Here is a 14,108-nt window from a genome sequence, read left to right as displayed (position 1 = left end):
CTCACTTTTGTTGCCAGCGGTTTGGACATGAATGGCTGTGTGTTGAGTTATTTTGAGGGGACAGCAAATTTACACTGTTATACCAGCTGTACACTCACTATTTTACATTGTAGCAAAGTGTAATTTCTTCATTTTTGTCACATGAAAAGATATAATAAAATATTTACAAAATGTGAGGGGTGTACTCACTTTTGTGAGATACTGTATGTAAGTATTTGTCATGGCTCTATGAGGATTGTGTAGGTGTCCCGCTGAGGCTAAGCTGTCATGGCCCACTACTTTTGCAATTTGAGAACACGTAAATTAGGAAAACAGGGTTTGTTGCCGAGTTCCAAATGACTTAAACACAATCCTTCTATTTCACTGTATAGCCATGTTCATTCGGTGATGTTGAAGTTTATCCTAAATCAGATTGGCATTAAATCCCATGAATGAAGTGTCCCTGGTTTTTTAATGGAAGTAGCAGAAGAGCCTCCAGCTCCCTGCCATAAGACTGTACGTTCCCGTTTGTCACTTTCTCTAGTGACAGACATATATTACACCAATGTGCTCTGTGAATTTTAGTACATATGCAGAATATTGGATAACAGGATTATGTTCCCATCACTCAATATTACTGCATGCTTTTCATTTTAGATCTTTCAAGGAAAAGCTCCTACTTTATTCTTTATTTTATTTTTTTAACCTCTTTGTTGTACAGTCTTTAGATTACGGTTTCCCTACCTAATGCCACGTACAGAGGGAACATTAATCTTTGATCCTTATTATAGCTAGGAGCACGCATATGTGAACGCGCCAAGCTAGAAGACCATGCTGTCATTGATGGCTCTGGGACTCCATTTACTACTGGTAACCAAGATTTTTAAATGGATTAAAGGTTCACGTTGAGCTCTTGTTGGTCAACTAGTGGGTCTTGCTCTTGGATAGAAAGACTGGCTAATCACAGAATGTTCAACTAAAGTGTATGTACCTTTAACAAAAAGTATAAAGCCATTTTATTTTTTTTCTAGTTTGGGATAGAGTTAGGAATGCTTAAAGCGGAGCTAAACTTTCTGAGCACCTCAAACTGAAAACGCTATTTAAAGGATAAGTCCACCCTAAAACTAAATTCCCTGCATCCCTAGATCTCCACATTCTAACACTAACCTATTTAGCCCTGTAAAGAAGAAATCAGTATATATACCTTTTTTGACGCCGACCCAACCCGATCCCCAGCGGCGGAAGCTCTGCAGAGGACACGGCCGACAACGGCTGTGAAATGAATGGGAAGTGACGTCACCCATAGACTTACTATTGGGCTTCCGTTGTAGGCTGTGTCTTCTGCACCCGCCTACACAGCGAAGCCGCGGCTGACAGCTCAGCATGAGATTGGATCGGATCAGCTTCAAAAAAGGTAAATACAGTATACAGTAAACCCCCGCTCCATCGCAGTTCAGTTTTTGCGGTCCCGCTATATTGCGTTTTTTTTTGTAATGTTATTTTACTATATAAATCATTAAAAATGAAATTTTTGTGTTTTCCATAGCTCTTGCTATGTCTCTCAGTATCTTTTATGTGTTTAAATGAGTTTCTATTGTTTTAAAAGTGTGTTTAAAGACCTTAAAATGCTTTAACACGTACAGTGACGGTAAAAAAAACATACCTACAATGCATTTTAATAGGGTTTTTCTATTTTGCGGATTTTCACTTTTCGCGGCTGGGTCCGGAACGTAACCCCCGCAATGGAGGGGGATTTACTGTGCTGATTTTTTTCTTTACAGGGCTAGATAGGTTAGTGTTAGAACGTGGAGATCTATAGATGCAGGTTTTTTTTTTTTTTTATGGTGGACTTATCCTTTAATTTAGTTTTTTTTCTTGTTTTTTTTATTTTTCAAGAAATTACAAAGTAATATAAGCAAACAGAAAATACAATTAAAATGTAAAATTACAAAGAAGAAGCTATAACAAGGAATCTTATGAAGTACCAATACATGTTGCTTTTAATGTTTCAAGGTTTGGGTACTAAAATAATATTATAATATATATTACTATCTTTAGTCCTGAAGCATGGAAGAATAATGCACTATGGTAATGTACCATAGTATTACAATTGCTTTAATAAGACATTTATACCAGGATGTTTATCAGAGCCCCATGAAAATTTACATCAAATAAACGAGAGAAGAGAAAAGAAAAAAAAAAAAACACAATCAAATAAATTAATTTGTTTTTAATTTTCAAAGCAAGCGTACCCATCCATCCATATCTCCATGCTTTATTGTGTTAGAAAGTTATTTTGAAAAGTCCCCCCCCCCCCCTAGCATTTCTAGCTGTGGCCATCTTGAATAAGAGTAGATGATTCATGTAGAATTGACTTCCTGGAATCCATCAGCCCTTAGCTCAGGCGTGCATGGGGCAGGGTGCGGTTAGCTGGGAAAGCCCCTCCTCCAGATGGAATAAAAAGAAAGGTCCATTAAGACAGCTGAGGTGTAAGACATCCCAGCCTAGGACAAAAAAACAGGAATATACTAAAGCTACTTAATGCTGCTACTCATCCATATCTTCATGCTTTATTTTGTAAAAAATAAATTTCTAGCTGCAGCCATCTTCAGCAAGGGCAGACGATTCATGTAGCATTTACTTCCTGAAATCCATCTGCCTTTAGTTGAGGCATGCAGGCAGAAGGGTGTGCTTAGCTGAGAAAGCCCCCCTTCCATGAAGACTCCTGGGATGTATGACATCATTTTGGCCTAGGTACCTAGGAGGTAACCGAAAAAAAAAAAAAAAAAAAAGATTAACACGAGAAGATATAATATACCTTCCTATCTACGTAGTGCTAGCAGTTTAGGAATAAAACTAGATAATGTTGAGTTCTGCTTTAAGACCCATTACGTTTTTCTTTTTTTCTGTCTGTGTCCTGTCAGGGAAATCTCTCTTTGCTTCCTGTCTTAGCGACATCACAGGAAATGAGAGCAAATCTCTCCAAAGAGGGGATATCCCCTCTCAAAGATTTGTCAAAAAATTATATTGCCTGTTGAAAAACTTCCTTTCTCCTCCCGTTCTTGTGGCAACTCAAGAATGTTGGATTTCCAATAAGTTCTGTCAGGGGTCCCCAGGACAGATAGTTAGTGAGAGGGGCACTGACTGCAATAAACAACAGATAGAGGTTCTAACTTCTAACCCTTCCTCATACTATCCAAAACTAAAAAAGGAAAACAATTTGGCATATACTTTAGCCCCTTTCACACTTGTGCAACTTGTCTTGCAACTTTGGACATCAGAGTTGCACGACATGCCGTTCCCCATGTTTTCCTATGATACCCATTCATATTTATGCAACTTAAAGTTGCAGCAACTTCAAAGTAGTTTGGTCCGACTTTCATGCAACTTGAAGGCAATAGACTTCAATATTAACCCTCAGAAGTTGCATGAAAGTCATACCTGAATGTTATACAATGCAACTTCTGTGCAACAGTCGTCCATTAAAAATGGCCAAAGCCAAAGTCATATCCAAGTTGCACCCAGTCAAAGTTGCATCAAAGTTACACCAAAGTTGCACTCCAAAGTCGGCACAACTTTGGAGTTGTTCAAGTTTGAAAGGAGTCTTAAGGCTCCATTCACACCTGAGCGTAAAATTTTAAGACGTTTTTTTTTGGGTGTTTTTAGGCGGTTTTTCAGGTTTTTTTTCAGGCGTTTTTTTTTTAGGTGTTTAGAGGTAGGCATTAACAAAAACGCCTGTAGTCTGCCAAAAAAAGAAGCTCATGTACTTTTTTGAGCTTCAGCTGTTCTGCTTCTGGCGACAAAATGCTCAGATGTGAAGAGGGACCATTGAAATAAATGGGAGTTTGCTTGTTGGGCATTTTGAGACTTCAGAGATGAGCGTTTTACAAGCTGAAAAACGCTCAGGTGTGAACAGGCCCTAAAGTTTAAAATAGATTTACAAGTTCACTTTTACAACTCTAAGGCCCGTTTCACACTTGTACGACCTGAAAGTTGCGCGACTTTGAAGAAACTTAAAGCAATGCCTGTGTAATCTTGAGGTCTATGGACCTCAAGTTGCATCAAAGTCAGACAAAAGTCGTGCAGGGACTACTTTAAAGTCGCTGCGACTTGAAGTCACACAGATATGAATGGTACTCATTAGAAATCATAGGGTACGACTTGTCATGCGACTGCAGTCTCAAGTCGCAGGACAAGTCACACCAGTGTGAAAGGGGCCTAAACCTACAAACTTACTCATTGGAAATAATAGGGTACGCCTTGTTATGTGACTTTGCAGTCCCAAGTCGCAGGACAAGTCACACCAGTGTGAAAGGGGCCTAAACCTACAAACGTACTCATTGGAAATAATAGGGTACGCCTTGTTATGTGACTTTGCAGTCCCAAGTCACAGGACAAGTCACACCAGTGTGAAAGGGGCCTAAACCTACAAACTTACTCATTGGAAATCATAGGGTACGCCTTGTTATGTGACTTTGCAGTCCCAAGTCAAAGGACAAGTCACACCACTGTGAAAGGGGCCTAAACCTACAAACTTTGGGTCAGACGTGAGGAGTTACCAGTTATTTTTCAATACAACCAAGGAGGAAGCAGAGCCTGCCTATGTAATGAACACATTTGGCTGCCCCCCCCCCCCCCCCCCCCATGGATATATACAGTATATTTATAAACTATGCACAGTAATAAAATGTTTAAAACCTTTATACACAATGATAATCGTTATTTTTTGCAGATCACATTCACATATATACAAAAAAAACCTTGGCGACTATAGTTTCCCTTTAATAAATGATGCTAAAGTCTGCATTCAAGACTTTGCTTATAATCTGGAGATTAGGCTTTACTTAATACAAGATTGTAAAAGTCTAGTCCATGTTTTAACAGTCTCCGCTTTCACTTGACATCAAATTGGCAGCTGGTCCATAAATATTTTATGCGGAGTATCCTCGTGTTCCCATCCGTGGCCAGCAAGTCTGTTTATGTGAGCCAGAAAAGACCGGGCAGCCAAAAGCCATTATGAGGGCCCCAATAAAAGCAGCATGTATGTGCACTGCAGAATCCATAAAACGCTCGCGGCTTACTCTACTCTGTCAGGAAAAAAGGTAGCATACGGGGACAATTTAATGACAAAATTACTGATGGATCTGTCATAACACCTGGCACTGTATCGCTTGCTGAAATGTCTTTACTTGTACTGCTCCATGACAGACAGGAGCCGGATTCTTTGTTACGACCGACAACACAGATGAACACAATGTGACCAAATGTTTTCTTTGTGGGCTTTTATTCTGTTCGTGTTGGACTGTTCGCTAAAAATATCGATTGAGGACAAATTAAGCTGGATATACACTATACAACTTTTGTTGTTCGATTTTCTTTAGATTTACCTTCAAATATGTAGTGCAAGGGCCTGCCTGATTGCATACAAATTGAAATTGTTTAGGTCTGACCTCATATTATATGGTTTTGGTAAATCTAAAGGAAAAAATCGAAAGTGAATTGTATAGTGTGTATCCAGCTTTAGTAATGATCTGTGAATGCCGTTGTTGTTGACTTTGGAAATGTTCACTTTAAAATGGAGAATCACGGTGCCGCCATAATCTTTTGTATGTGGGGCAGTGTCCAACATTCCCATAGGCTTCGGGGAAAAGGTGATCAGACAGACCAGCAGTGGCGGCTGGTGAATGAAAATTTGGGAGGCGGATAAAACCAACACCCCCCCTCCCCCCGGTGGGCCGGCCAGCCGGCAATCAAATCTAAAGCTTGATACACACTATACAACTTTTGTTGATTTCCTTTAGGTTTAACTTCAACTATGTAGTGCAGGGGCCTGTCTGATCGCATACAAATTGAAAGTGTTTAGGTTTGACCTCATATTATATGTTTTTGGTAAATCTCATGGAAAAAATCTAAAGACAATTGTATAGTGTGTAATAGTGTGTATGGCCCATAACAACCCCCTCCCGGGATGGACGGACAGCTGGTTGCCCGCCCAGCCGGACAGCCAGCACCCTTACCTGCTCCTTTCCTGAGCGGCTGTGAGTCTCCTCCGGCTGTACGACTCCTCCCTCTTCCTGGCCAATGGCCAGTAAAATCGCTTCTCTTTTCAGCCAATCGGGAAAGGGGTCTCACTACCTGATTTCTGATTGGCTGGGAGGAAAATCAGTGAGATAATATTTATTCGCTATTGTCATACAACTGGGTGGGCTCAGGGCGCAGTGCTCTGCGCCCCGAGTCCACCCTTTTTTGAAGCCTATTAGAGCTTCTGGCTCTAATCACGTGCTTAAAAAAAAAATCCCCTATTGGAATCCATGCGCCCTTTTTTGAAGCCTATTAGAGCTTCTGGCTCTAATCACGTGCTTAAAAAAAAAAAAATCCCCTATTGGAATCCATGCGTCCGGTGCCCTGCATGTAGATTAGGGGGCCGGACGCTTAGATGGGGGAGGGGGTGGCGCCCCTGCACCCCCAATGGATGGGCCACCACTGCAGACCAGATTGTGGAATCCGTACAATTTCCTCCTAAAAGTAACAGCACTGGGGCACTGTGCAACCCTTCCATTCCCTCCTACATAGAAACGTGTGCAGAACCCTAAAGTGGAACTAAACTGTATCTGAGAACCAAAATTTTAAAATTTATTTTTAAAGCGGAGCTCCGCTTGTTCATACCCACCTTCCCCCACTCCCCTGCCACATTTGACACTTTTTGGGGGGGGGGGGAGCGGGTAACTGGTTTTGATGCTAACGTTTCACCCAACTTATATCTTTATAATAGTGTAATTTTAAATTATTGTTTTGTATCAAAGTGTTTTAAAAAGCATAGCATAATTCGACAGCAAGCCCTAAAAATTTTGTAGTAATCACTTCCATTGTGATAAGTTGTTAGAGATGGTTTAAATATTCTAGACTTGTTGAATGGAACAAATTCCCCATTGTATTTGCACTTGGAATATATATAGTGTAGACTATACTAGAGTATAAGCCAGTGGAGTGCATTTTAGTGTGTTCTTATTTGACAAATTCTATGATATATGCTCCAGCTATTGTATACCCTAATTAAACCCCATTATTAATATCTCAATATCCTTTTCTGTAAAGGATGTGGTGTCCTCAATTATGGCGAAGGCACAAGTTTTGTTTTTCCTTCATTAATTCTGGACCGCTACACTACCTAGTAGGCGTTGGCTGTTTTCTTTGGTCCCTCATTTTATTTTCATCCCTGGCTCTTGTCACAAAATGTGCGACTTGGGAAAAATCACTTTCTTTCAAAGTAAAAAAAAAAAAAAAAAGCTGCACATTCAGCAAAGAACTGCCCTTTCTATCCTGAGTGTGGTGCAAGCAGGTAATTGCTTCAATATGGAGCTTGGGGAGAGAAGAGTCGACGAGGGTGGCCGAGGCCTAAACAACCGACATCCAAGGAGCCATTTGAAAAAAAAAATTGAGCCAATTAGCAAAATAGCTTATCGGACAAACACAAGGAACGTTTTCATATATATTTTTTGGTAAAGTGGACCTGTCAGCAAGATAAACAGCCTTCTATTAAAGCCTCAGACGGGTCGCCTTGTAACAAGAGGCCTAGTCTTCACCAATTTATTTATTTTGTCATTTTTGCCATTAAGATTTTGAGGGATTTTTGTGTGAAAATTACAAAGCAACTCTGTATATGAAAGGGGACCAGTTTTTAGGACTTCTACTTAGGGCGTAAACCCAAGGAGTTTTCATGCAGCCCTTGATGACCCTTTCCCAGAGAATTGAACGGGCTTTGGATAATGCGTGTAATATTCACTCTTCATTTGGAACAATAGGAAACATCCCCTTACACTTTCCAGCAGTCAGCATAAAAAGGCTTTTTAAACTGTTTCAGCATTTAAGGTTAAAAAAAAAAATACATCTGCAGAAATTTGTGAAACCCCACGGTGCTTCTGCAAAGCATGGTTCCTATCTCCAAATTTCCTGAGTTTCCAATTTGGGACATATATAGCAATAAATTAATAAATGAAATCAAAGCATGCGTGACTTGAAGGTTGCACGTTCTTCTTTAGGCCCAACTGCGGGAAAATTTAAAACTATCTCTCGCGGTGGGGTTACGCCTGCACTTCAAGGGATAATGGCTTTTTTCGTCTATGTGAGAGGAGAAACACTTTTACTTACTTGATCCTGCAATCCCCCATGCTCCGATGGTGGACTGTCCCATGGCGTCAACATGTCCATTGCAGGCCTATGGACCCTGCCTTGATGACATAGGAATCATAGGGATCTGCCACAGACCAAACCCAAGCAGGTAACTCTTGCTGTGTGGGCACAGCCCCACCACTGCAAGGGATGATTTTTCAGTTGCCTGGAGTTGGTCTTTTGAAGAGGAAGTTTAGGTATGCATATTTTTGCATGGTTATGTTGGTCCAGCTTGGAGTTGTTTTTTGTGTGTTTTAAACCACAAAATCAAAGGATAGACTTAAAGTTAGTGTCGACCGATATCGGTTTTTCATTGCCAATAACGATACCGATATTTTGGCCATTGCATATCGGTATCAGCTGATATTTTTGTACATTTAAATTTTTTTTTTATCACTTGACAGATACTCTTGTGGAGGGATCTGGGGGTCTATAAGACCCCAAACCGCTCCTCTGTACTTAAAAGCATTCAAAATGCCAAGTTTGGCTGTTTTGAATGCTGTCATTTTTTTTAATCTGGCGCCGAGTACCCGGAAGTGATGTCATGACATCACATCCGGGTTTTTACATGGAGACCCGATCAGAGCCGAATGCGGCTTTGATCGGGTCTTCAGGGGCCATGCAGGCTGGTTACCCAGGTCTTCCGGTGGGACAGGAGACGCGGGCGAGCGGCAGAAGGCGGCGGGAGGGGGGGATGTCCCCTCCTGCTCCTTGAAATGACAGCCGAGCGGCTTCTCAGCTGCATCGGTTGTCATTACAAGATAGCCGACCATCGGCTATGGACGCCGGTAACAGGGTGATGCCCCTAGCTGCAGGCATCACTCCAGTACAAGCACTTTCCGAAATATCGGCAATATCGGCCACCTTGGTGGCCAATTCCGAAATATTGGGAAAAGTGCATATCAGCCCTCGATATATCGGCTTTGCTGATAATCGGTCGATCTATACTTAAAGTGATATTAAAGTCTCATTTTATTTTTAAATAACATGTTATACTTACCTGCTCTGTGCAGTGGTTTTGAACAGAGCAGCCTGGATCCCCTTCTTCTTGGGTCCCACACTGGCACTCTTAGCCCCTTCCTCCTGCCGGGTGCCCCCACAGCAAGCCACTTGCTCGGCCCCGCCTCGCCCCATCTGTCTCCTGGTTGGCTCTCTTGCTCTAATTGACAGCAGCAGGAGACGATGGCTTCTGCTGCTGCCAAAAGCCAATCAGGAGTGCGAGTCCTGCAGAAGCAAGGCTCTCGTGAACATTGCTGAATCGAGAGGGAGCTTAGGTAAGTATTAGGAGGGGCTGGGGGGGGGGGGGTTGCACACATACATTTTTTACCTTCATGCATAAATGCATGAAGGTAAAAAACCTTGTGCCTTTACAACCACTTTAACAAATATAACCCTCCTAATGTTGGGAAACACGTCCGAGGCCTTCTTCCTAATAAAGCACTACAGGAAGAGCTCCCATGAGTAGCATTTTGATGGCTTTTGCAAATAAAATCTTCAGGGCTGTCCCAAGCATCTAAAGAAAAAGTAGAAATAACTGTGGTCTTGTATTTTAGAATAACCTAAATATTTCCAATATGGCTTTGATTCAAAGTGCATAAGGGCTGATCAAGTAATAAAAAATGCAGACACCATTTGTTATTTTTTATGCATATTACAACATGATCTGCATCTAGACCATGGGTGTCCAACCTTTTGGCTTCTCTGGGCCACATTGAGTGTAGAGAAATTTTCTCGGGCCGCATATAAAATATATACTATAGTTAAGGTATATAAGTAATAAAATGCCTCCGCGCCCTCTCGTGCTGCCGCGCCCCCCCAGCACTAATTTAACACAATTAGTGGATGATCCCCTCCGAGGCAGCCTCTGAGGCCGTGCCCCCGACTCGACTTCCTTCCTTCCCAGCAAAAAAAAATAAAAAATTGTCAGGGGGCAGTGGGCCGCATTGCCTGCGGCTCCGGGCCGCATGCAGCCCCCGGGCTGCAGGTTGGACATGCCTGATCTAGAGTAACTTGCAAGCAGGCTTTTGGATGATGCACCACTTAAGTTGCAGGTAAATCAGGTATGCTGCTACAAAAGTAATTATGTGAAGTAGGTGATAAGTATGGACCTTGTTTAAAACCTCATTATCCATGTTTGGGACTCTAACGTTCAGATAATCGTACGAAAATTCGCTTTCAACTCAATTGCACGATAATCTGATCGTTGGTACACAGCTTTCGACAGCCGATCACGTCCAACAAAATCTGAAGGGACAAATACGAAAACTTCTGTCGAATGATAGCCTAGCGAATGACAATCGTTTAATCAGTACAGTATGCGTCCGCTAAAAATCGACAGACAAAGAACACGCATGATTGGAAACACGAAAATAACCTGGAAAACGCCTGGCTGCCATTGTTTTGGTTTTGCACTATCCGATACCTAACTACACAACAGGAAGCTTTTCCACAATTGTACGACAAAACTCATACGGTTAGTACGCATTGTTGAATTCGATATTAGTATCATGCAAGAAATTGCGAACGATAAGACCCCGTTCACACTGGGGCACCTGACAGGTCGCCGTAGGTCGCCTGCCATAGAGTAGCTGTGGACCCGTTCTAATAGGAGCGACACAAGTCGCTCCGACTTAGAAAAAGGGTCCGGAGCTTCTTTGGGGCGACCTGGAGCAACCTCCATTGACTTCAATGATATGAAGTCCGTGCCGGCCGCTCCGAGGTCGCGGTGCAAGTTGCCACCGAAAGTCGGGTCGCCCCAGTGTGAACGGGGTCTAAGTCGTACGATTATCTGAATGTGTGTACGAGGCATTAAGCTACCTACAGACATTTGTGATCCAAACTATCTTTTTAATGAAGCATTGCTACAAATTGTGTACCTTGTTACAAACGTGCATATTCTTCTGTTGCTTGTAACAATGGTAAAGGGAGTGAAAGCACAGCCATTCACAACACCAGCCCCTCTCTGGGAAATACAGAATTGGTCAGGAAGAATTCTGGTTGATGAGTGACTTCCTTCAAAAAAGGATCAGGCAGGGGTGGTCTGCTGTGACCGGGGATAGGGCTTTCAGTCATCCAAATGGATTGAGTGACCAATGCCTTTAGGCATCTTGCTTCCCATCCTTATGGCGCATTTTACGCTCATTTCAGACCCGTGCCATTCACAATAAACAATCCTTGCTGATTTTTTTTTAGATATTCTGATTTTAGTAATGTGTAACTCTACAATTCACTTGATAGAGAAACACAATGGTGTAGCTGTTCATCAGACATGGCTGCCCCTGCTTTTGTAAACCAAAATGACACCATATTTCATCCAGAGACACTGCAGTAACACAAACCTCAGCTATGACCTCTAATTACAAAGAAGGTCCCACTTGTGTAGGACAGATTTGTCTGGAAACATGAGGAAGTTGTTCTGGAGAGCAGAGGTCAATGCATAATCATTTATCAGTCGGCTTAAAAACAAAAGTGTTTGACTGTGAGAAGGAAGGTAGAGTTATCTTACATGCAGGTGTGAATCCCTATTTGTAAAATATGTGAGCCAGAAAATGATTGACAAATTGCAGGTAAATGACGCATTTCATATATGTGACACTGCCTGTTTTTTTTTTTTTTGCCCTTTAAAGTGTATCTAAAGCTACATTTCTTATTTTTTTTTTTTATTTAGTTTTAGGTAGAGTTGCAAGGGGTTTGGACCCCTGTCAGGTTTTCGTTGATGAAAAAAAAAATACATCCTGCACTGTATCTTAAAATGCCTTCTAGAGGTTACAGGTGATGCTGTGGAGTCCAAGAAACAAAAATGGCCACCACGCCAAGTGGTAAAGACCTCAAATATTTACTAGGGTCTTAATTACAAAAAAAGCATAATTGGCTCATGGAAGACATCAAAACCACCAATATATCAGAGACGCTATAGCCTTCTTTTTCAAACCATATTGCAGACTCCCAAAGTGCCTTTAGTAGATATTCATTGCATCCTCTATGTGCCTAGGGTTCCTCTGTTCTTGTATAAAGCCTTCAATGTAGGCTTTGATTATTGACTTGAAACTCCTTTCTATCCTTCCTACTGTCAACAAACCAATGTTATTAGCTTATGAGTTCTCAACAGTTGGTGTGATGGTGGATGGTAGACAGCGGCTCTAAATTGCAGGTCCCTAGTACAGAGTGCCAAGTGCCTGTTCTTAGGCAGTCCACTACTTATCAAAGCTTGTGGAGTTATTTTTAATTTTCAAAAAACTTGTTTCTCTGGAGTGTACTTTTAAATAAATACTTCCCTCTCTTGTTGCCAGCACCAACATTGACAACTTTGTTATAAGGAAATAGTCACGTATAGTTTGCTTTGAAACCAAGAGTGTCTGTCTTCTTTGTCCCCTGCAGCCTCACTGGTTCCTCCCACTGACCTCCACATCACTACTGCATCTTGTAAAAGAGGTGGAGATCAGGAGAAGGAACCATTGTGTGCTGCGGGGGTCTCAGCAGACTTCAAAGGGACATTTCTCATTGATCATCAACAGAGCTGCGTTTTTGGAGCAGGCAACAGGAGTTTTTTTTTTTTTCTACATAGGGTGCCTTTGTTTTAATTAGTACGCCAACAGGGCTGGTTTAACTAAATATAATTGTATTACAGCCCATAATACTGACCTCTCTGCCAGTTTAAATTACTTGATTTAAGAAGCATGTGGTGCATGTAAGATACTGAGAAAGATTTTGCCCTTGTTTTATGTATTTTGTTTTTCATTTTTAGGCAACTGGGGTACAATGAGCTGACATCCATCCCATCTTTAGGACCTGCTGCTTCTCAGATCATCAGTCTTTCTCTGTAAGTGGTCATTTTATCAAACCATTGAAATAGTTGCTTGATGTTTCTTTCTCTGACAATTATGTTATAATACCAACCATGTGTTGGTACCAGCTGATTTAGAAATCCTGTAAGATATCCTATATAGAACATGCATATCCAGGTTCCCTAAAATAAATCTAAAATGCTGAGCAACCTTGCTCTAGAAAACCACACATTCAAACTACGCACATACGCTGTGGTCCTAAGCGTTAAAGAATTTCAGTCCTAAGCGTACAGTTGACATTGAATGTAGCAATTCGGGTAATTACCAAAGATAATCCACTTTTTCGAAAGACATAGTTTACATCAAGTTTTTTCAACAAGGTTCCATGAAACCCTAAGGTTCCTCCAGAGGTTGTTAGGGGTTCCTTGAGCAAAGAGCATTTCCTTCCTCTCAGATAAGTTCCCACTCACAAAAAAAAAAATAAAAATCAAAAAACGTGCTGCGCCAGAAGTGCACAAAAATAATTAGTGATTACATGAATCAACAAGTGTTATCAACAAAATATGGTGTCCCCTACCGAAGAAGCCAAACGGAGCCCACGCTCCAGGCGTAACGCGTAACGCGTATAGGGAGGCGGAGCCTGCGTGCCTGACGCCGATCGCTCGGGTGCTATTCTCCAACACTGAATGCCATAATAGCAGGCACGGCTGAGTGCCCAACAAATGTGAGTTACCCCTTTATGCTCAATAAAAGCTCATTATTTACATTCAGAGAGCACTAGATCTTTGCTTTATCTTTATTTTATGTCCTGGCGACCCCCGGAGGTGAAGGCTGGAGAGGTTACCTGTGATAGTCTGTTTATCCCCTGATATGCTCATGCTGGCCCGTTTGGGTCTGGTATCAAGGTGAGAGGCCAATCTTACTGGTGGAGGGAGTTCACACACTGGTGGTTCCTGCTTGATTCACAAGGGATTGAGGCTGTCCTGTCATCACCTGGATATACTAATCATTACTTTGGAGCACTTTATATGAACATTTATGTTTCATCAGAGCACATATGATGGACACCATATTTTGTTGATAACACTTGTTGATTCATGTAATCACTAATTATTTTTGTGCACTTCTGGCGCAGCACGTTTTTTGATTTTTATGTTTTTGTTGTGAGGTGTGGAC

At 41.6% G+C, this 14,108-nt stretch overlaps 1 protein-coding gene across 1 annotated transcript in view; it reads left to right on the top strand.

The window, feature by feature from the left end:
* LRIG1 (leucine rich repeats and immunoglobulin like domains 1) overlaps positions 1-14,108 on the top strand; it is a 149,295-nt gene that overhangs the window by 69,059 nt on the left and 66,128 nt on the right. Inside the window, exon 3 of the mRNA XM_082265954.1 lies at positions 12,893-12,967. Within this exon, the coding sequence (XP_082122080.1) occupies positions 12,893-12,967 (75 nt within the window). The remainder of the gene's footprint in view (positions 1-12,892; positions 12,968-14,108) is intronic.

Source organism: Pelophylax lessonae (assembly GCF_965119305.1).
Source record: "Pelophylax lessonae genome assembly, chromosome: 8".
Lineage (NCBI taxonomy): Eukaryota > Metazoa > Chordata > Amphibia > Anura > Ranidae > Pelophylax > Pelophylax lessonae.
This window is presented reverse-complemented; position numbering and strand designations above follow the sequence as displayed.